At 39.1% G+C, this 22,054-nt stretch overlaps 1 protein-coding gene across 5 annotated transcripts in view; it reads left to right on the forward strand.

Annotated features, from left to right (window-relative positions):
• Positions 1-22,054, forward strand: part of iars1 (isoleucyl-tRNA synthetase 1) — a 177,456-nt gene that overhangs the window by 137,985 nt on the left and 17,417 nt on the right. For all 5 annotated transcript variants that reach the window (XR_011357488.1, XM_069937263.1, XM_069937264.1 and 2 more), the window contains 6 exons: positions 2,334-2,508; positions 4,876-4,988; positions 9,860-9,955; positions 16,892-17,068; positions 19,356-19,476; positions 20,716-20,841. Coding sequence is in view for 4 of the 5 variants with exons in the window: in XM_069937263.1 (XP_069793364.1) it covers positions 2,334-2,508; positions 4,876-4,988; positions 9,860-9,955; positions 16,892-17,068; positions 19,356-19,476; positions 20,716-20,841 (808 nt within the window). In the remaining variant the exon portion in view is untranslated. The remainder of the gene's footprint in view (positions 1-2,333; positions 2,509-4,875; positions 4,989-9,859; positions 9,956-16,891; positions 17,069-19,355; positions 19,477-20,715; positions 20,842-22,054) is intronic.

Below are 22,054 nucleotides of genomic sequence, written 5' to 3' on the forward strand. Positions count from 1 at the left end.
GGAACAAGATTAGGCTATTCAGCCTTTAAACCGTAGTCCAGAATGTAACGACATAGTTGTTTACCGACCTTCATTGGATATCTAGTATTCTTGATAATCAACATTCGCTCTCAGCATTTAAAATTAACAATAGACTGACCAATATTTGGCTTGTGGAGGTGTTCAAACACACCACCTATTTCATTCTGAAGTATTTCTTAATTTTGCTCATGAAATTTCGAGATCTAATACTGAAATTACCTCCCATAGTCAAGGCACCCTACATGGTGAAAGAAAGTTCTTCTATCCATGCTAAAATTCTTCTTAATTGTTCAAAAGTTTTAATCAAATTAGACCATCTAAATTCCATGGAATACATGCTTAGTTTCTGAAATTGTTTTCCTAACTTTGCCTCGAGTTCAAGTATCATTTTGGTAATGTTATCTTGTGTTCTCTCCCAGACCGCTTCACTTTGTGTGAGGCAATGTGCTACAAATGGTGTACACAGTTGTCATCCTTAAGAGTTCTAGATGCATGGAGAAGTCTGGAAGTATCAATTGGTCAGGCAGAATCTGTAGAGAGAGAAACACAGAGTTAATGTTAAAGACCAACTGAAGGTTCTGTTTATCTGAAATTGTTGAGTTCATTGAGTCCTGAGGGTTTTAACGTGGTTAGTCAGAAGAAAATACACTGTGTCTTAAGATTACACGAGTTGCATTGGAATATAGTAGAAGACTAAAGGCATTGAGGTCTGAATGGAGAATCAAGTGACTACCAATTGGAAGTTGATGGTCATCCTTGCAAATTGAATGGAGGTGATCTCCAAAGGGGTCATACAATCCTCATTTAGAGTAGGTGAAAGTATATTGTGAACATCAAATGAAGTGTAGAGAATTAGAAGAAATTCAAATTAATTAGTTTAGATCCATTTCTGTTTAATTATCATCATTCAGGACAACAGACTACAGACTTTGAGCTAATTTATTGCCATGGAATGCCTCCATAATTGATATGCCTACACTTAGAAAAGTATTCCATCCTTATTCCACCTGTGTTGATCAACTGGCTTGATTATAGGAAAAATGTGAGCTATATTCTAAGTTACATACTAGGTCATGAGGTTTCAGAATAGGGTGACATACATTTACACTGCAGTTCTTGGTCCACAGTCCCTTCTTGATTCTCAGTTCTGAGCTGCTGAGTCTGTTCTGAGTCTATCTTATTTAGAACGATTGCAATGCCACTTAACGCAATGAAGTTCCCAACCCAGAGTAATTCCACACCCTGATTTTAAGTGCTTTAACCAAGTCCCATGCTTTCTTTAAGGAATTTAATCTGTGTGGGTTTTCCATTGTCAGTCAGTTCTTGTGCTGTGCACAGAATTTAACATTTATGAATTTTCACCAGGCTCTGGTGCTTAGAGTTGAACGGTTGCCGCTCAGGAAGGTTCTTGTTGGTTTCAGAGATATTTGTTGTTCGTTGGGACCAATGCCTGAAGAGGGCGCACAAAATCAGTGAACCAGTGCAGACTCGAAAGGCCAACATGGCCTGTTTCCGCTCCGTAAATGGTTATTGGTTATACTGGGGTGCAGGTTAGTTGGTTGTAAATTGGGCAGTACGGACTCATGGGTGGAAATGGCCTGTTACCATGTTGTATGTCTAAATTTAAATTTAAAAAAAAAATAGGCTACAGTTTAGACCACTTCTGGAGATTTTATTTTATTTAAGATGCAACCAGAATATTTTACTGGAGTGTTTAGAGTAAAATACTACTAATGCTTTTTGAAGTACTTGTTTTTTTTTTAACTGCATAACTTTATTTTTGCTTTTTCATGCTATCTTCTTGCAATAGCGGATATGAGCAAGAAAAATGGTTTTGGTTTTTTTTGTTTAAAAAAAATAGCAACTGTAATAATTTTTCCTGACATCATGCTCATTGATATCCCCATTTGTGTCATCAGTTTTTGAATTAGTAGTTATATATTGAAGCATGGATTTTTAAAAAAAGTATATGGATTAATATATTACTGACATTGTCAGGGATTTAACTTTGTTTTCAGCCCCATCAATCACAACGTGGTTGCACAACACACTGAAAACAAAGATAAAATTTCTCAAAGGAATGGGAAGAGATTGAAATTAACAGTCTTAAAATGACAGTTTTCATTCACAAATATATTTTGTTTTAAACCTGATGCACGTAACACTAAATATAAATATGAAAATTAAAATATGCAAAGTGAAATGCAATTTAAAAAGGAAAGCTGTAGCTAAACATGCCAATAAGCTGATGGTTATAATAACTGAAAATGCCTTTAATCAGTCACAACTTTTTTTTGTATAATTCCCAATAGGAACTAAATGTTCGTCAGCTGACATTATCCACAGACAAAGACAAGTATGGTATTCGGCTTAGGGCAGAACCAGATCACATGGTGTTGGGAAAGCGCCTGAAGGGAGCATTTAAGTCTGTTACTGCAGCTATCAAGGGACTTCAGAGTTTCCAGTTGGAGGAGTTCCAAAAGACAGGTGAGTATTGGGAAACTACGTCCTTTCTACAGCTTAAATTATTCATTTTAAAATAGTTATGAAAAAAAGGACTTAAGCACTAAAGTCCTAAATTGAGGCAAGGCCAGTTTTGAAGAAATTATGTAAAGGTTTTTTTTTGAGAGGCTGTTTCCGGGAAAAGGGACAACCAGCAAGTGGGAAGCTTTTAAATGTGTGATTGAGAGAATTCAGGAACAGCATTTTCCTGTTCAAGTATAGGTCAAGGCGAGCAGGATCAAGGAACTCTGGATGACCAAAGATATTGAGGCTCTGATCAAAAATATGAGGCATACATTAGATATAGAGAGATGACTCAAGAACCCTTTGAGGCGTGAGTACAAGGTATGTCGGCATTTCCTTAAGAGGGAATCAGAAGGACAAAGAAGGGGCTTGAGATAGCTCTGGCAGATACTGTAGGGGAAAATTCCACAGGTATATTAAGGGCAAAGAAATAGCTTGGGAGAAAATAGGGTCCATTAAAGATCAAAGAGGTCATCTATCTGTGGAAGACCTAAGCAACTATTTCAAGTAAAACTGAAGAGTGATGAATATTGTGTGTCTGCAGGAAAAGCCTGCCAGCTAGAGATTGATGAGTCTGACTTCAGTGATGGGCAAGTTATGGGAGAAATTCTGAAGGACCGGATCTGACAGCATTTGGAAAGACAAATCTGATTGGGGACTCTCAGCATTCTTTATGGTGAGAAATTGTGCCTCAGAAATTTGATTGAGTTTATTGACAAGATGATTAAGATTGGCAAGGGCATGGTGGTGAATTTTGTCTGCAAGCTTCTGCATGCTAGTCTGATCCAGAAAGTTGGAACTCATGGAAACCAGGGCGAGGTATCTAATTGGACACAAAATTGGCTTGGTGGGAGGAGATAGAGGGAGGTGCTGGAGAGTTTTTCAGACTGGAGGCCTGTGACGTGTGCCACAGGGATTCGTGCTAGCTCACTGGTGGAGCATGACACTTTGAAGATGACACCAAAATTGGTAGCATGTTAGACAATGAAGAAAGCAATCTAAAGTTACAAGATCTTGATCAACTGAGTCATTAGGCTGAGGAACGGCAGATGGAGTTTAATTCGGATAAGTGCAAATGTTGCTTTTGGCTCATTCAAGCCAGGGCAAGATAATCCAACAAAATGGTTGGGGCAGGGGAGTGTTGTAGAACAGAGAGACCTGGATGTATTCATATATAGTTTTCTGAAAGACATAAGAAGGTAAATAAGGCATTTGGCACGTTTGCCTTCATCTGTCACAGAGTATAGGTGTTGGGACATCATTTTACAGCTGTACAAGGCTAGTTGGATCAGACCTTCTTTTCATAGAGGGTGATGAATCTCAAGGATTCTCCAACCCAGAGAGTTATGGAGGCTTGATCATTGGCAGAACTTAAAGATGAAGTTTATAATATTTTTGTATGATTAAGAAATTCCAGGCTTTTGAGGATCTGACACAGAAGAGGATATAAGGCTCAAGGCAGATCAGCCATGATCATGTTGAATGGCAGGGCAGGCTTGAGGATCTGAGTGACCTACTCCTTCTCCAATTTTCTTACTTCCCTTAGATGTACATTTAAGATGAGGTGTATTTAGTGAGCAAACTTATTGAACATAATTTTTTGCTTAAATTTTTATTTACAGCATGGTAGAAACTGATCCCAGCCTTTGTCCCAGCATAATTACCACCAAATTAACCTTCAACCCTCCTACATTTTTGGTGGTTTGGAGGAAACCAGAGCACCCAGGGAAAACGCACGCACATATGGAGGGAATGTACAAACTCCTTACAGACAGCGCCTGTATTTATTAGTTAACATTGTACAGTAAAGTCTGAAAATCCAAATGCAGAAATCCGGATCACCCGAGAATCCGGACCTTGAAAATTATCGCCTGAAATCTAGACTACTTGAGAATCCAGACTTCTTGAAAACTCTTGACTTTTGTGTGTGTGGATGGTGCGTCTGTGCATTGCATTAGCATTATAGATGTAATGCCTGAGAATCCGGAAAATCCTGACTTGTCCCGACCCCAGAGAAGTCCAGATTTTAGACTTCTATTTTATTTAGTTAGAACTTTTACAAAGGAAAACCAACTTAATCTATTCCTTTACTGAGAGTTTTCACAATTTCAACTCCTGGTATTGAGGTCAGTTGTTCCCAGAGCATCAGTTTCTGGAACAAGAGAAAAGGAACTGGTAATGCTAATTATTTCTTCATAGAAATCTATATATGGATGGAGTAGTCAAGATTACAATTAGAGGCCTTCCAAAAGCCAAGAACTCATTCTTAATGGCATAAATCGGAGAATATATTGGTGCAATTCTACATGTTCAATGTTCTGTTAACAGGCACCATAGTTGTGGAGGGACATGAACTTCATGAGGAAGATCTGCGTCTTTTGTATACATTTGATGCAAGTACAAATGAAAATGCTCAGTATGAAGCCCATTCTGATGTCCAAGTAAGTTTTTTTAAAATAAGGAAATATTTGCACGTTCTAGCTACATGTACAATTATAGTCATTGTATTAGTAACCTTGTCCATAATGCACTGCTTAAGCCGCTTTCAGGTGCTCAGACGCAGATAATATGCCGGCAGACATGGCTGGGGGAGTGCAGCTGGGATGTTCAGGTGCCTGCAGAGAAGATGCCTTTCTGTCACCTGAATGTGCCAGCTGAAGGAGAGCCGCATCTGAGCGAACGCCAGCTCCTGTGGACTGTGGCTGTAATCCCACTGCTGCTTTCAGATGCAACAGGGGATTCTCGGAGCTGGAGATTATACCTACAGGAGGAGGGTTAGGTAAGTGTGCCTCCTGGCTGGGTTCTCCACTTTCAGGTGGCCACCCGACAGCCACATTGGAGTACAGTAGGCGGCTTTACAGTCAGGTATTGTGGCCGCCTGAAAGCGGCTTTAGCTACTCTGAGCCTGACAGGTAATCTTGTTTTTGCATTGGATGATCATGCTCAAGATTCCTCAACAATGTTTTGTCTAAAATGGTAAGATCAGTGGTTCTCAACCTTTTTAAGTAACCACTTTAAGTAATCCCTATGCTATAAGTGCTCTGTGATTAATAAGGGATTGCTTAAGGTGGTATGTGATTGGGAAGGGAAGGTGTTCTCGACCCAATAGTTACAGAAATATTTTGCTTGAGAAAAATTCTCATTGACCCATTTCCTTTGGAGTTATGAAACTGTGCACATAACGAGTCAATTATGTCCAATTGAAACAGTGGTTTTCAAACTTTTTCTTTCCACCCAAGCAATCCTTTACTAATCACAGAGTGCCTATGGCATAGGGAATACTTAAAGTGGAATGTGAGTGGAAAACAAAAAGGTTGAGAACCACTGGGTTAGATCCATCCTCTTTTTTTAAAAAACTGATTTTGCAAAAATACAATACTTTAGCAATGCAAATAAATTTGGTAAAGCAGAATGCTTTATAAGTAACTTCAACTTCCTTGAAATGAAGACCAAGGTTCTCTTCTTTCTTCAGGTTCAGAAATAAAGATTCTCCATAGGACTTAATGGGATTGCAAGCACATGAGTTGAAACAGGAGCTGTCAATTCAAACTTTCTATCTAATGGACCTCTGACCAATTTGTTTTATGAAAATTAAAAATATAATGCAGATGCTGAGAAAAATTTAAATAAAATTGCTGGAAGGTTATGCAGTATTTGTGGAAAGAGAAAACAAAGGATTTGGGTTTTAGTCCCTTTGTCAGAAGTGGAAAGGAGACAAGTTTTCTGTGATAGTCAGGTGGGGAAGGGATGTGTGGAATAAGGGAACTATCTCTGAGAGGGTAAGATCAAATGAGGTAACATTCCCTTTATTCTCACCATCTCTCCCTTTCCTTCTCTGCCACTATATGCCAACTCGTTTTCCCTCATTCCCTATTCCCAATTCTGATGAAAGTTTTCAGATTTGAATCATTAATTATTCTTTATTCCGCAGGTGAGTGTTTCTGAGGTTCTGTTTTTATATTAACAGTAAGTTAACAGGTGATCAATGAACTCAGAGTATTATAGATGAATCTCTGGCATGTCTTTGCCAGTTTTATTGGAATTGCTTCCTTGAATGCTGGATGATGTATAAGTCATGACATTAAAAAAAATCAAAAAAATGGGTGTCAGCTTGTATGCTGGATATACGTTTGAGACCTTAAATTCAGCTCAAAATCCAATCCACGTTGACCTGGCTTATAAGTTGACCCTTGAAAAACCAATTCGGTGTATGTCGACCCTTGAAAAAACCCCAACTGTGACAGATTGTCATTGAGATTTTTATTGAAAACAACACAATTAGGACCCTTCAAAATTGTTACCATTGTCTGAAAAGAAATTTAGAACCCTTCAAAATCCCTCTCACTATCATCATCTGAAGCAAATATGGCAGCAAGCACATCCATACTCTCACTGTATCTGATGAGGTGCTTTCTGCTTCGTTGTCAATGTCCCACAATAAACCATCTTTCGTGCCATCAATTGCACAAGAAATACTGCACTTTTTAAATGTTTTTATCACATTCTCTACTTTAACTTATCCCATGTCTTGAACACAAAGTTACACAGCACATCAAGTTATGCAGAACGTATTGCCCCACCTTTTGTAAATGACTTTTCTGCACTCAATATCCATGTATTCCATTCCTTGTGCACATGGTTTTTGAATGGCTTGTTGAAGCAGACATCGAGAGGTTGCAATATAGATGTCAAACCACCCAAGATAACCACCACGTAGTGCAAATCTGCAAAACATATCCCAGACCAGAAAACTCAGTTCATAGCGTAAACCACCTGGCCGCTGTTCCACACATTGTCTTTCCATAGTTTTACTCCATTTTCATCCTTCCATTCTTTTTCGTGAAAACGTATAAAAACACCTGCAGGGAATTTCATTTTCAGTTTAATTTTGTGTTTGAAAATTGCCATGGACCTTAACTGTCCTGTCAGCCATGCACAATAACACCACGGTCAACCTGTTCCTTTTGTGGCCTGTACTTCTGGTTTGCACAGTTTTTACACCTTTCCATTCCACTGTTCGATTGCCTATCATGTCGAAATTCATGGGGATTTTGTCCATGTTTCTGATATTTGCTAATACAAAATGGTGTTTCTCCCAGTTCTAGATAATAAACTGATGAAACTGTACAACTTTATGATCAAATCTTTTGTTAGTTTTTGTGCAATTTTTGTTTTTCAGCGAAAGACCAGATTTTTCCTATTCATGAAATGTTTGCATCAGCCTACTGTAGCCTCAAAATCTTTACTGAGGTCTGGGTACGACTTGGTCCACTGCAGTTCAAATGTTCTTATTTTATTTTGGGTGACTATGTCGCAATCTTGCTTCTGTTCACATACCCATTCTGCAACGTGATTTTCTAACTCTGGCCAATGAGTGTTTCCTCTTCTCAAAGAATATTGACTTTTTGGTGTGTTTCTTAAATCTCTTCTTTCTTCCACCAATCTCTTACCAACTTTTCATGAACATCAAATTTTTTTGCAGCAGCACAGTTGATTTTCTTGGCCATTTCTATCACTTTCAACTTAAAGCTCGCTTCATATTTTCTTCGTATGCTGTGTTGTGTCGATGGACCCTCCATGATAGCAATCACCTCCAGCCAACACCCAGCAGATCAATCCACGCTGTGACAGATTATGTTATATTTTATATTGTATATAGATATGTTTTAAAAGGAGATAAATTGTGCAGGTTTTTTAGTATAGGTCACATACAAACATCAGAGCTTTGCTCAAGCCAGACAGTCCAGGCTCCGGGTGCCTTTGCAAAAACTTTGAAGAGTGCCTATAAGGACTTCACATGTAGGTATTAATTGGACATGCTGTGGAGTTATGGATTATTGTTTTGGAAAGCAACAGAAGATTAGGTCCGGTGCTGTAGCCTGAGTGCAGTTTGCTGTTCTTAGAGGGCCCTGAGAGAGGGAGAGAGAGAATTCAGTTCTACAGTTCAGCAGCAGCAGCTGGGACTGGAACAGGACAAACTGCAAACTTGTGGGAAAACCCCATTTTGAAGACGGATTGTGAGTTCTTAGTTCAGCCTGGTCAAAGCCCTTGTGGTTCATACAAGAGGAGATGGCTGGCTGCATAATGTTTCACTTAAAATAAGAGAAACAAAAAGGAACTCTGTGGTGACCTGAAAGAAAGAGGTTATCATCTAGAAAACCCTGATGGGGCAAGTTTCTTCGGTAAGACACTGACGTGGATGATTGGAAGGAATCAGTTTGTGAACCACGAGCAACAAATCTCTCTCTGAAAACCAACAAGAACCTTCCTGAGTAGTAACCATTTACTTTTCAAGCACCAAACCCTTTGTGAAATTCATAAATGTTAAATTATGTGCACAGTACAGAATTGCCTGCAACCAGTGAACTTGGAGGAGTGAGAAATGAGATTAGACTGTGAATCAAAGAACTTTTCTGAACTTGTACACTCATTACATACATGTGCACTTAGAATTAGCAGGTGGTTAAGTTAGGTTAAATTAAGTTAATAACAATAAGTTAAAGTTTGATCTTGTTTTCATGTCTAAAGATAATTAAAAGCAATTTTTGTTTAAGTAACCATTTGTCTTGGTGAATTTCTGTTGCTGCTTGGTTTTGGGGTCCTCTGGACCCATAATAACGCAATCTATGGTTACATCGGTCAATGGCCCATCTCAGACATCGCAAGCTTTGGGGGTGATTTATACGCTGGTCAACGGGTACCTCAGGCAGTCAAAAAATTGGGGTTCACTTATATACCGCATATACCATAAACCCCCTAAAATAAGGCTGAAAAAAGTGGGGGTCGAAATATACTGTAATTTTTTTAAAGTTTGAATTGAAATACCTGAATAATTTTAGCTTTCCTAAATAACACGATTGCAGGTTGTTTTAGAAATGTGTTCAAACAGTTTTCTTGTGGTTGAGATCTCCAAAGTATTAAATAGAAGGGATTTCTCTGGCTTGGGTATGAGCTAATATTCTTTCTATGTTTAATTTGAGTATTTTTTTTAATATGGTGATAAGGGACGGCACGGTTGGCATCGAAGGAGTAGCGCAATGCCTTTACAGCACCAGCGATAGGGACCGGACGTGGGTTCGAATCCCACGCTGTCTGTAGAGAGTTTGTACATTCTCCTCACATCTCCATGGGTTTCCTCCGGGAGCTCTGGCTTCCTCCCACCCTTCAAAAACGTACTGGGGTGTAGATTAATGTATAATTTGGGCAGCATGGACTCGTAGGACCAAATTGGCCTGTTACAGGGCTGAATGTCTAATTTTTTAAAAAAAATTTAGAGTGCATACATATTGAGTAATTTTATGTTTTCTTTCAGGCTTTGGTTCTTTTAGATGTCACACCTGACCAATCAATGTTGGATGAAGGAGTTGCACGAGAGGTGATAAATCGAATCCAAAAGCTTCGAAAAAAAGCAAGTTCTCTCTACCTTTAAAGTTATTTTTAAAAATCTGAGCAGAAAATACATGAACCACATAGTAGGCCAGATAATATTGGTAGAAAGATGAACAGTTTTAAAATTTAAGGCTGAATAACCTTAATAATTTTGTTAAAACACAAAAATGCCAAGGGAACTCAGAAGGTCTCACAGTGTCCATAGGATGTAAAGTTATACCTTGAAAAAAGTCTCAGGCCCAAAATGTTGGTTATATATAACCATATAACCACTTACGGCACAGAACAGGCCAGTTCAGCCCTACTAGTCCATGCCGTAGCAAATCCCCACCCTCCTAGTCCCACTGACCAGCACCCGGTCCATACCCCTCAAGTCCCCTCCTATCCATGTAATGATCCAGTCTTTCCTTAAATGTAACCAATGATCCCGCCTCGACCACGTCTGCCGGAAGCTCATTCCACATCCCCACCACCCTCTGCGTAAAGAAATTTCCCCTCATGTTTCCCTTATAATTTTCCCCCTTCAATCTTAAACCATGACCTCTAGTTTGAATCTCCCCCTTTCTTAATTGAAAAAGCCTATCCACATTTACTCTGTCTGTCCCTTTTAAAATCTTAAACACCTCTATCAAGTCCCCTCTCAATCTTCTACGCTCCAGAGAAAAAAGCCCCAGTCTGCACAACCTTTCCCTGTAACTCAGACCCTGAAATCCTGTCAACATTCTCATGAACCTTCTCTGCACTCTCTCTATTTTGTTTATATCTTTCCTATAATTTGGTGACCACAGTACACAGTACTCCAAATTTGGCCTCACCAATGCCTTGTACAATTTCATCATAACCTCCCTACTCTTGAATTCAATACTCCGATTTATGAAGGCCAACATTTCAAATGCCTTCTTCACCACACCATCTACCTGAGTATCAGCCTTGAGGGTACTATTTACCATAACTCCTAAATCCCTTTGTTGCTCTGCACTCCTCAATTGTCTACCATTCAATGTATATGACCTATTTAAATTTGCCTTTCCAAAATGTAGCACCTCACATTTATCTGTATTAAATTCCATCAGCCATTTCTCAGCCCACACCTCCAGTCTTCCTAAATCACCTTTTAATCTTCGGTAATCTACCTCACTGTCCACAACACCACCAATCTTTGTGTCATCCGCAAACTTGCTTATCCAATTCTCCACCCCTACATCCAGATCGTTAATATATATAACAAATAATAGTGGACCCCGGACCGAACCCTGAGGAACTCCACTAGTCACCGGCCTCCAATTGGACAAACAATTTTCTACCACTACTCTCTGACACCTCCTATCTTTATTTATACCTAATGCCTCCACCTTTTTTCCTAACCTCCTGTGGGGAACTTTGTCAAAAGCTTCACTAAAGTCCAAATAGACAACATCCACAGCTTTCCCTTCATCAACCTTTTTTGTAACCCCCTCGAAGAACTCAATCAGGTTTGTCAAGCATGATCTTCCCCTGACAAAACCATGCTGATTACTCCCTATCAATCCCTGTACCTCCAAAAATTTGTAAATAGCATCCCTCAGAACACTTTCCATCAACTTGCCCACCACAGACGTCAGACTTACAGGCCTATAATTCCCAGGTTTGCATTTGGACCCTATCTTTACCTCTGATGGATACTATAAGACCTGTTCAGTTCTTCCAGCATTTTTGTGTTTTTACTGCAATCAATGGACTTGTGTGTTTCACTCCATTATGATTTTGTTTCTCTTTTTGCGGATGATATCTATCCTGCTTTTCCAGCAGTTTGTTTTGTTTTCATCTTGTGTTTTTCTATGATTTTTTAAAAATGTATTGAATTTTTGTGAGGGTACAATTCCATGCATACTTGGGGATTGAAGTATTCTGTCCACTTCCATCAGACTATAATATTTTAGCAGGTAGATTTTGTACTCTGCTTTTGATATCAAGACTGAGGGACTACTATTCTGTATATCTAGTACAAGTGCAAGGAACTCATTTCTATCCAGAGGGATGGTCTGCATTTCCACCCAACTAGTTCTTTTTTCCATGTAAGTCAAGATATCTAATTTTAGCAGGCTGTCGAGATGTGTACCATAGGAGACATTTGTTTCTCTCTCCAGCTGCAAACTAATCTTTCTTCACTTGCCTCATCTTCTTAATCTCATGTTCAGTTTTACCTTGAACTGCTGAAGCCATTTTTAAATTCTGCTCATTGCCTCAACAACAAAGAATGAAGTTTAGAATCTTCAAATTTATATGTCTGGTTTAGGCTATTACCACTTTTGATAATCCATTGACATCTTCAAAGTGGAGTTCTTAATTCTTAAGATGTGATTTTATGTTATTCAGTGGTTCCAAATGTATCATTGTACTGGTTAACTTAATTTCTTCCATGCCCTAACAATTGGCATTGTTGACCGGAAATGCTGTAATTGCTTAGCCACTACATAATATATGTTTTTGTACAGGGTGATGATGATGGCATCACGAAGGTCCTGAGGCAGCTTTCCTTGATCCCAGCAGAGCTTGAAAAACTCATGCAGTTTGGCATGCAGAGTTTTGCCGCCAGCCTTCCTGACCTCTGGGGGGGGAATTCCATCCATACCTGCTGCTTTGCCACTTTTCAGTTGTTCATTTACCTTATATGTCTCTTCCCGGGTGAGGACCTCATCCAGCTCTAGCCTTAAGGGCTGTTGAGGGAGCTGGAGCAGGGCGGATTCTTGGACTCAACAATGAAGACGCTGTTTACATCCGGTACCGCACGGATGGCAGTCTCTTCAATCTGAAAAGCTCACACCAAGACACAAGAGCAACTTGTCCGTGAACTACTCTTTGCAGACGATGCCGCTTTAGTTGCCCATTCAGAGCCAGCTCTTCAGCGCTTGACGTCCTGTTTTGTGGAAACTTCCAAAATGTTTGGCCTGAAAGTCAGCCTGAAGAAAACTGAGGTCCTTCATCAGCCAGCTCCCCACCATGACTACCAGCCCCCCCCCACATCTCCATCGGGCACACAAAACTCAAAACGGTCAACCAGTTTACCTATCTCGGATGCAAGAATCAACAACAAGATAGACAACAGACTCGCCAAGGCAAATAGCGCGTTTGGAAGACTACATAAAAGAGTCTGGAAAAACAACCAACTGAAAAACCTCACAAAGATTAGAGTATACAGAGCCGTTGTCATACCCACACTCCTGTTCGGCTCCGAATCATGGGTCCTCTACCGGCATCACCTACGTCTCCTAGAACGCTTCCACCAGCGTTCTCGCCACTCCATCCTCAACATTCATTGGAGCGACTTCATCACCAACATCGAAGTACTCGAGATGGCAGAGGCCGACAGCATTGAATCCACGCTGCTGAAGATCCAACTGTGCTGGGTAGGTCACGTCTCCAGAATGGAGGACCATCGCCTTCCCAAGATCGTGTTATATGGCGAGCTCTCCACTGGCCACCGAGACAGAGGTGCACCAAAGAAGAGGAACAAGGTCTGCCTAAAGAAAGCTCTTGGTGCCTGCCACATTGACCATCACCAGCCTCCAACCGTGCATCTTGGCGCCTCACAGTTCGGCGGGCAGCAACCTCCTTTGAAGAAGACCGCAGAGCCCACCTCTCTGACAAAAGACAAAGGAGGAAAAACCCAACACCCAACCCCAACCAACCAATTTTCCCTTGCAACCGCTGCAACCATGTCTGCCTGTCCCGCATTGGACTTGTCAGCCACAAACGAGCCTGCAGCTGACGTGGACATTACCCCTCCATAAATCTTTGCGAAACCAAGCCAAAGAAGACATAATATATAATCTTGATAAGGGAATTGAAGGATTTTGGACCCAAGGCAGTTGGTTTTGGGCATTAGCTGTGATCAACTTCAATGGCAAAGTAGACATGGAGCATTTTTGGGCTTCTGCTCATATGTCATGTTTCTTCCAACATGAGTAATACTTTCTAAATCTGCACACATCAATGCACCAACATCTACAGTATATGATGGACATAAACATAGAACACTACAGCACAGTACAGCCCCTTTGGCCCTGGATGTTGTGCCGACCCATATATTTCTTAAAAATTATATTAATCCTTCCCTACACCATAACCGTCTATTTTTCTTCCATCCATGTACCTTTTGAAGACTCTTTTAAATGTGCCTAATGTTTCATCCTCTACCACCATTTCTAGCAAGGCATTCCAGGCACCACAACTCTATGCATTTTTAAAAATAAACACCCCTGATGTCTCCTAAACTTACCTCCCTTCAATTAGTATATATGTCCTCTGGTGTTTGCTATTCCTGCCCTGGGAAACAGACACTGGCTATCCACCCTCTCTATGCCGCTCATAATCTTGTAGACCTCTATAAAGTCTCCCCGCATCCTTCTACACTCCAAAGTGAAGAGTCCCAACTCTGCCAGCCTTGCCTCATAAGACTTATTTTCCAATCCAGGTAAAATCCTGGTAAATTTCCTCTGCACCCTTTCCGTAGCTTCCACATCCTTCCTGTAATGAGGTGACCAGAAGTGAACACCATACTCTAAGTGTGGTGTCACTAGAGATTTGTAGATTTGCAAAATGGCCTCTCTACTCTTGAACTTAATCCCCACTATTAATAAAGCCCAGCATCCCAAAGGCCTTCTTAACTAATCTATCAACCAGTGCAGCAACCTTGAGGGATGTATGGATTTGGACCCAATGGTCCATCTGTTCATCTATACTATTAAGTAACAGACCATTAACCCTATACTCAGCCATCTGGTTTGTCCTTCCAAAATGCATCACCTCATACTTACGCAGATTGAACTCCATGTGCCACTTTTCCACCCAATTCTGCATCCTGTCAATATCCTCTTGTAACATTTGACAACCTACAGTTCGATTCACAACTCCTCTAACCTTCATATCATCCACAAATTTACTGACTCATCCTTCCACCTCTTCATCCAGGTCATTTATAAAAATCGTAAAATACAGGGGTACCAGAACAGATCCTTACGGTACTCCACTAGTCACTGACCTCAAGGCAGAATATTTTCCTTCCACTACTACTCTCTGCTTTCTATCTCCAAGCCAATTTTTAATCCACACAGCCAAAGTTCCATGGATGCCATGTCTCATGACTTTCTCAAAAAGTTTCTCACGGGGGACCTGGTCAAATGCCTTACTAAAATCTACATCTGCTGCCCTACCCTCATCAATTTATTTTGTTACCTATCCTTAAGAATCCTCTCCAATTGTTTGGACACCACTGACAGACACAAGACTCACCAGTCTATAATTCCCAGGATTCTCCCAATCACCTTTTTAAAACAAGGGTTTACATTTGCCATTCTCCAATCCTGTGGCCAAAGAGGACTCAAAAATTATAGCTAATTTATTTATCTCAGCTTCTAAATGTATTACTATTTTCATAACCTATTTCAGACAATTCAATGCATCTGCTTTTTATTTTGCTTTTAATATGTTCAGTTATATTTTCCCTTCGTCATTCTATTTGTTTTATGAATGCTATGTTGTGATTTTTGATCTGGCTCACAAAATTAGAAATTAATATTTCATTCTGTAGTTTAAAAGAAGCACAGGAATACTTTTGGTCAAGTTTAAAAATTGGAGAAGTTGGCTAGCCAACATCTATTCCATGCAGTTTCTATCACCCTACTCTCATTTTTCCTGAAGCAAAGATAATGATTGGTGTCTGAGAAAATTAATGTCACCTGTCAAAATTTGGAACAGGTACTCTATGAAAACTCCATGTGATTCTGTCATGATGAACCCACGGTTTTGTTGAAGTGGATTACTCAGTCAAATTGTGCTGCAAATTGAATGCCAAAATTTTATTGGTATGATTACTTGAGTCTAATTGCAAAGTTTTGGCAGCTCCACTTTTTGAGTTAATTTTTTTCCACAGTTAACATTTTGTATTCCAGATCTTAGTAATAATTCTGAAACTTGTTCCAAGTAATTGTGCAATCAAATTTTTAATTTACTTCTGTGATTAAATTTTCCTTTTTTTTTAAAGTTTAATCTTTATTAAATTATGCATATCTTTTAGCTCTTCAAAAGAGGAAATCACCATTTTCTTGCAGGGGGACACTTGATATGGAGTTTTAGGTTGTTTTCTGTCCTGATCGTAGCTGATACATCAAATTGTCTTCATCTTGTGACTTTAAAATACCCAATTAAAATGGCAAATATACTTCTTGAACATTAATGAGTGTTTTTAAAACTGCTGAATAAATTTATGCGAAAGAAAGTCTTCAGAAGCTGTGATTATAGTAAATATCCAAAAATGCTGGATGGAAGTCAGCGGGTCCCACAGTGTCCACAGGAAGCAAAGGTACTTTGACAAAGGGCCCAAACCCGAAATGTTGGTTTTGTATCTTTTCTTCCCACGGATGCTGTGGGACCTGCTGAGTTTCTCCAGCACTTTTGAGAATAAATTTGTTATTGGTAGGGCACAAGCTGCATTTTATTGATTTGGTAAGAAGGAAGATCATGAGAGTTTTGCTTAATCCAAATCTCATCTCACATTCCAATTATATTTTTGCTGTTTCTTCATGTAAAATTACACATTGACATGTCTTGTTGCTACTCATTATGGAGAAAATTGTATCAAAACTTACAGAATTATTTATTCTGCTCTGTGGCTTTAGAAATTGCTATTTGGTTAGTAGTAAATTTCATTCCAATTTTTAACATGCATACTACATAATATTTCATATTAGTTATTGACTTTTTTGTATTCAGAAAATAAGCAATTTCCGCTCAGTGTACGCTAGTTGCTAACTAGCATCTGCAGCTAACTCTGTAGCATTGTGAGATTAAGAACTCCGAGTTCTTCAGAATCTGACCATCCTTCCCTTGTGCATCACATCAATTGTTAATTTACATGATTTATTAAGGATCTCAACATCAAATGACATTGTGTTTTTAAAAATATTTACCCTTACAGGCCCACCTTGTGCCCTCAGATGAGATCACGATTTATTATAGTACCCAACCAACAGGAGCATACCTGGATAACGTTATTAAGAATCACACTGATTTTATCTTGGGAACAGTGAAAGCTTCACTGAAGCCCTACCCTGTACCAAATTCTGCTGATGTGATCATACAAGAAAGAACACAGGTAAAACCTCTAAACTTCATTCTGTCTAGGGTAAATTAATCACGGGTCCACAATTGTTTGGATATATTTGATAGCTGTTTGACGCTAGCTCACAAAGTGTTGATATATCATTGTACTCTCAATCCTTCATTCAAATCAGTAAGGGAGACAGCAGCTTCTATCATATTCAACAGGGGTGACCAGAATATCCATAAAATATAGGCAGTCTGTTAAAATGTGGAGGAGAAATAGCCCTCCCTCATGTTGTCAGCCAAGGTGCAGCATCGAGCCTTACCTCTTAGTGCTGAGCAACCAAGTTCAAGTTGATTGTCATTTGATGGTACATGTAGATATACAACTCAATGAAACAGCGTATCACTGGACCATAGTGTAGAGACACAGTACACCCTACACACTAATGTTATATATGCATATCGATCCAAAATAAATATAAATATAAATAATTTACGGGTTTCTAGAATTGTTGCACAGTCTCACTGCCTGCGGGAAGCAGCAGTTTTCCAGCTTGGCAGTGCTGGTTTTTATGCTCCTGTATGTCTTCCCTGAAGATAGTGTCTCAAAGATTCTGCGGGCAGAATGGTAAGGTTCCTCAATGATTCTCTGAGCCCCCTTTAAGCACCACTCCCTGCAGATATCGTCAATAGAGGGAAGGGAGACACCAGTGTTTTTCTCATCCTCTCTCCATACTGGCCTCCAAATTAATGCTTTGCAGCTACCATACCACACGATGATGTACCCAGTCAGGACATTTTCTATTATGCTCCTGTGGAACATTGATAGTGACCAGTAGCCCTGCCCTCCTCAACCTCCTTAAGAAGTGTTGTGGGTGTAGGATCGATCTCCTTTGAATGAGTGCTCCCCACACTCTCTTTGATGGAGCCATTGATATCTAATGGGGAGTGCTCCTTCATTCTGAAATCCAGAATCATCTCCCTATGTTGAGACTCAGGCTGTTGCTCTAGTACCATTGTACAAGCCTTTCATCCTCCTCTCTGTTAGCCAATTCATTGTTGTCAATGACTGTTGTGACATGAGCAAACTTGATGATTCTGTTGGAATTGAACCTGGCAGTACAGTGCTCAGTGTGATGGGGCTTGAGGTTTTGCTGCCAATTCAGATAGACTGGTCTTTCAATCAAGAAGTTTCAAAGAGGGGTACTGAGTCCCAGCAAGGACAGTTTATCCAGCAGCCTCTGAGGTATGATTGTATTGAATGTCGAGCTGAAGCCAGTGATAGCTTGATGCTTGTGACATCATTCTCTCAGTGGGTCAGGATAGATTGGAGGGTCAGGGCTATTGCATTGTCTGTGCATCGGTTTGGCTAAAAGACAAACTGAAATGGGTCCATTGTCACTGGTATACCAACATTTCTTTATGCAAGGTGCACATATAAAGGGGAAACCTGTATTTTGTAGTTGAAACTTTGAAAGAAAAACTGATAACATCATAAAAATTCAATGCTTCACTTTTGCAAGCTTCTGGAAAATGAGAGGAGGCCTTTTTTAAGTGAACATCATTGTATGATTAAATTGGGACCAGGAATCCATTGCACTTAGCATTTCACTACTGACAGTAAAATGGTAAATGTGAAGCCTTTTTTCTGGATGGCATATGTGAGAACTCGGTACAAGAAAAGTTTTGCTATCCTTTGGGTCTCTCCGCCTCCATGCCATTCTAATTCACTAAGAAGGAAGTTCTAGTTCTTCATGGAAGATCAAGGTTTGCAACTAAAGCAAAATAGAATATGCTGGAAAAACTCAGCACATTCGGCAGCATGTGTGGAAAAAGAAATGGAGTTAACAATCTAGATCAGGTACCTAAATTGTTCACTCTGTTTCTCATTCCACTGATGTTGCCAGATCTGCATTTGTTTCAGATTTTTAGAATCTACAGGGTTCATTTTTATTTACAGCAACTGAACTTACCTGATTGGCAATGTAAAATTGTCTGACATGTTTGCACTGAAAAATTCTTTAAAAATTATTTTAGTTCTGTTGACAAAAGAATTTATTGGAATTCAGCTTTAAACAACATTGCCTTTTTGAAGGGAATTAATGTTTGTGGGGAAAGCTGAAAACCATGCTGGAAGTTGCAATGAGAATTCTGCAAATAGAAACTTTACTCTGCTCATTGGTACTGAAAGGGTGCAGGAATGTTGGCCACCTACTGCAAATGGAGATTTTTAGCTTAATTAACTTCAATTAAATTGTTTGTCCCAAGGCAAATATAATGAGCAGCCAATCGTCTAACACCATTTTTAACTATAACTGCTTTTCTTCTTCTATTAGTTGAAGGGCTTGAATCTTGATTTGACTCTTGTGAAAGGCACCTCAGATGCTGGTGCTTCACCTTTGGGCCTAGTCTGTGCGTCTGTCAATGTCAAGGTTTCTGTGGATGGAAAAAAGCAAGGTAAGAACATTAATAAACCAATGGTGTCTAAGGTATAAAACATTCTTTGTCATGCTTTGGAATAACTAAACAGGAAATGAAGGGCTGTCTTTTGCTCATTTGCAAAATTCATCACCAAGCTATTAATTAATGTTAAAAAGGGAAATAGCTGCAGGAACACCATGTCAGTGGTAGATTTCTGTACAGTGTAGAATCAGTAATGTAGATGGCCTTTTGCCAAACTTAATTGACATGTGGTGGGGAGGAGTCAGTGGACAGTATCATGATCCTTATTTATCAGTCAATCACAGGGAAACATTGTGTGCTAATGAACTTGGATAAGGAGTCTATTGATGCAGTGTTGTAAGATATGGAAGTCCTAACTAGGAAATTAGATACATTATTACATGCATGTACCAATATTGTGATCAAGAGGATGCTGCCATTTGAGACTTGCTTTATTGTTGATTTGATGATAGTTCCTTCATGTCTTGCTAAGTCTGCAATATGTTTGTCAATGATCTAAAAACAATAACAGTCCTGGGCAGACCAAGAGTATCTCTCTTTTAGTTTGAGTTGAAAGGATTAGAATAGAGTTGATCATGGTAGTAAATGTGGCATTATGATTCCTGACCCAGGACAGATCATGTTGTTTTAGATCACTATGACATTAACCAACCAATCTTGTTCAGTATTTATCTATGGAGAAGCAGACTTGATGGTGGGTGTTGCAATTCCTCCTTCTTCCCGCAAGGTAATTCGACAAAGCTAAAGATCGAATGAAGAGTAGGAAGCTCCACCAGTTCATGAATTTCTTCAGTTATACTTCAGGAATACCCACAAACTTATTATGGGTCCCTAAAAATCTGTGATTGGGTCAGGTTCATAAACAAGGCTTCATCCAGTGTGAGACTGTGGGCTCTATTAAGAAACAGAAAATCAGAGACACTCAAAAAAATTTGTTTGTGAATCTCCCTCAACATTAATTTAGAGAATCATATTCTGCAAATGATAGAAACCTTGTTCTTCATATAAAATACAATCAACTTCATGATTTCAAGGAAGAAGGATGAATTAAATGTTTTTTTTTAGTTTCCATCATGGTTAAATGATAATCAGAAAATGTTTCCAAATGTAGACCAGTGCCTTCTAATGCACGGATAGGGTGAATACAAAATGATATGTGGTTATTTAATTGAAATTATGAGCTGCCATTGCAGTTCTTTTTAATGAAGAAGTCTTTCTTACTTTATATTTCAGATGGTGTTATATTACTAGAAAATCCAAGGGGCGATAATATTCTAGACTTGATCAAGCTGAAAAATGTGATTGTCAGTATATTCAGGCTGCATACATCAAAACTGGCTATCTTTCATGAAAGAAATGGTAAATGTATACTTAGTTTTCTCCACAAATTCCTCAAGCTACTCTCAGACCTTGTTAGAAAAAGATGGCAGCTTTAGGATATATTGTTATTAATATGTACATGAAAGTGTTAACATAAGAAGGATGTTTGGTTTGAATTGTTCTGACTTGTAAATCAAGTTATACCTTTCTACTAATAAAAGAAAGTAAACAAAAGCTCACATCAGTTTTCTTCCCAGATCACAATAATTCAATTCAAACATGCAGAAAAAGGCTGGCAATTAATTGTGTAAGAACTATCTTGCATTATAATTGATGTTAGCTGCAAAACTGATCAACCACTCTTGCATATGAAGAGTTGTTGACAGTCTTTGTTATATCTTTTCTAATTATACTTAGTTATTACCTTTGTTGCCGTTAGAGTTTGATCGGAAATCTAATTTTTTTGCAATTTGTTGGTGCGCTCGCTGTCAATTTTAATTGTCCATTACATTTTATGAATTTTCTGGGGGAAAAACAAGATACAAGGACCAACTATTTTGAGCAAGGGATATCTCTTGCTCAGTAAATACAAGGACAAGGACATTTGCTGTTTGATTTGCCTTGCTTCTTCACAATACTAACTTACCACAGAAGTACTGAAATTATTGGACAGTTCCCCAGCTGCTCTCCATTGTCAGTTGCAGGGCTTGACCTTGCTGAATTTACAAACAATTATTCTGAGAACCTCCCCACTTACTCTGTGTTAAGCTAGTTCAAGCACAAGTCCATTCAGGTCAATAGGGAGGATTGGATGCCAGAGAGAAGGGTATAAGGAAATATATTTTAATTGCTTTCATGTTTGTGCTTATTTTTGAGTGCTAGCCATTTATAGTTTATTTATTATTTTAAAACAATAGTTTAATTGGTCTTTAATAATTTTTGAATTGGCCTGATTGCCACAAAAGCATTCCAAAATAGTAGTAACTTGGGTGTTTGATGAATCTGGGGAATGGTTGTTTCTGTGGTCAGACTTGTTTTTCAGATGTTTAATGGGCAGAGCTTGTGTTGGCCAACCCACAATGTGGCACTACACTGGCATGTAAGACCTTGCCAACTAGCTCAAAAGTGCCTTTTTATAAGTTCAGCCGTCTTGATATGAATCATTTAAGTATAGAACAAATAAGCAGTGGTAAGAACACGCAAGAAGATTGAGGCATTTTTTATGGGCTTTCTCCACTTCTTAATGCCACTC

This window comes from Narcine bancroftii, chromosome 5 (assembly GCF_036971445.1).
Source record: "Narcine bancroftii isolate sNarBan1 chromosome 5, sNarBan1.hap1, whole genome shotgun sequence".
NCBI classification, from domain to species: domain Eukaryota; kingdom Metazoa; phylum Chordata; class Chondrichthyes; order Torpediniformes; family Narcinidae; genus Narcine; species Narcine bancroftii.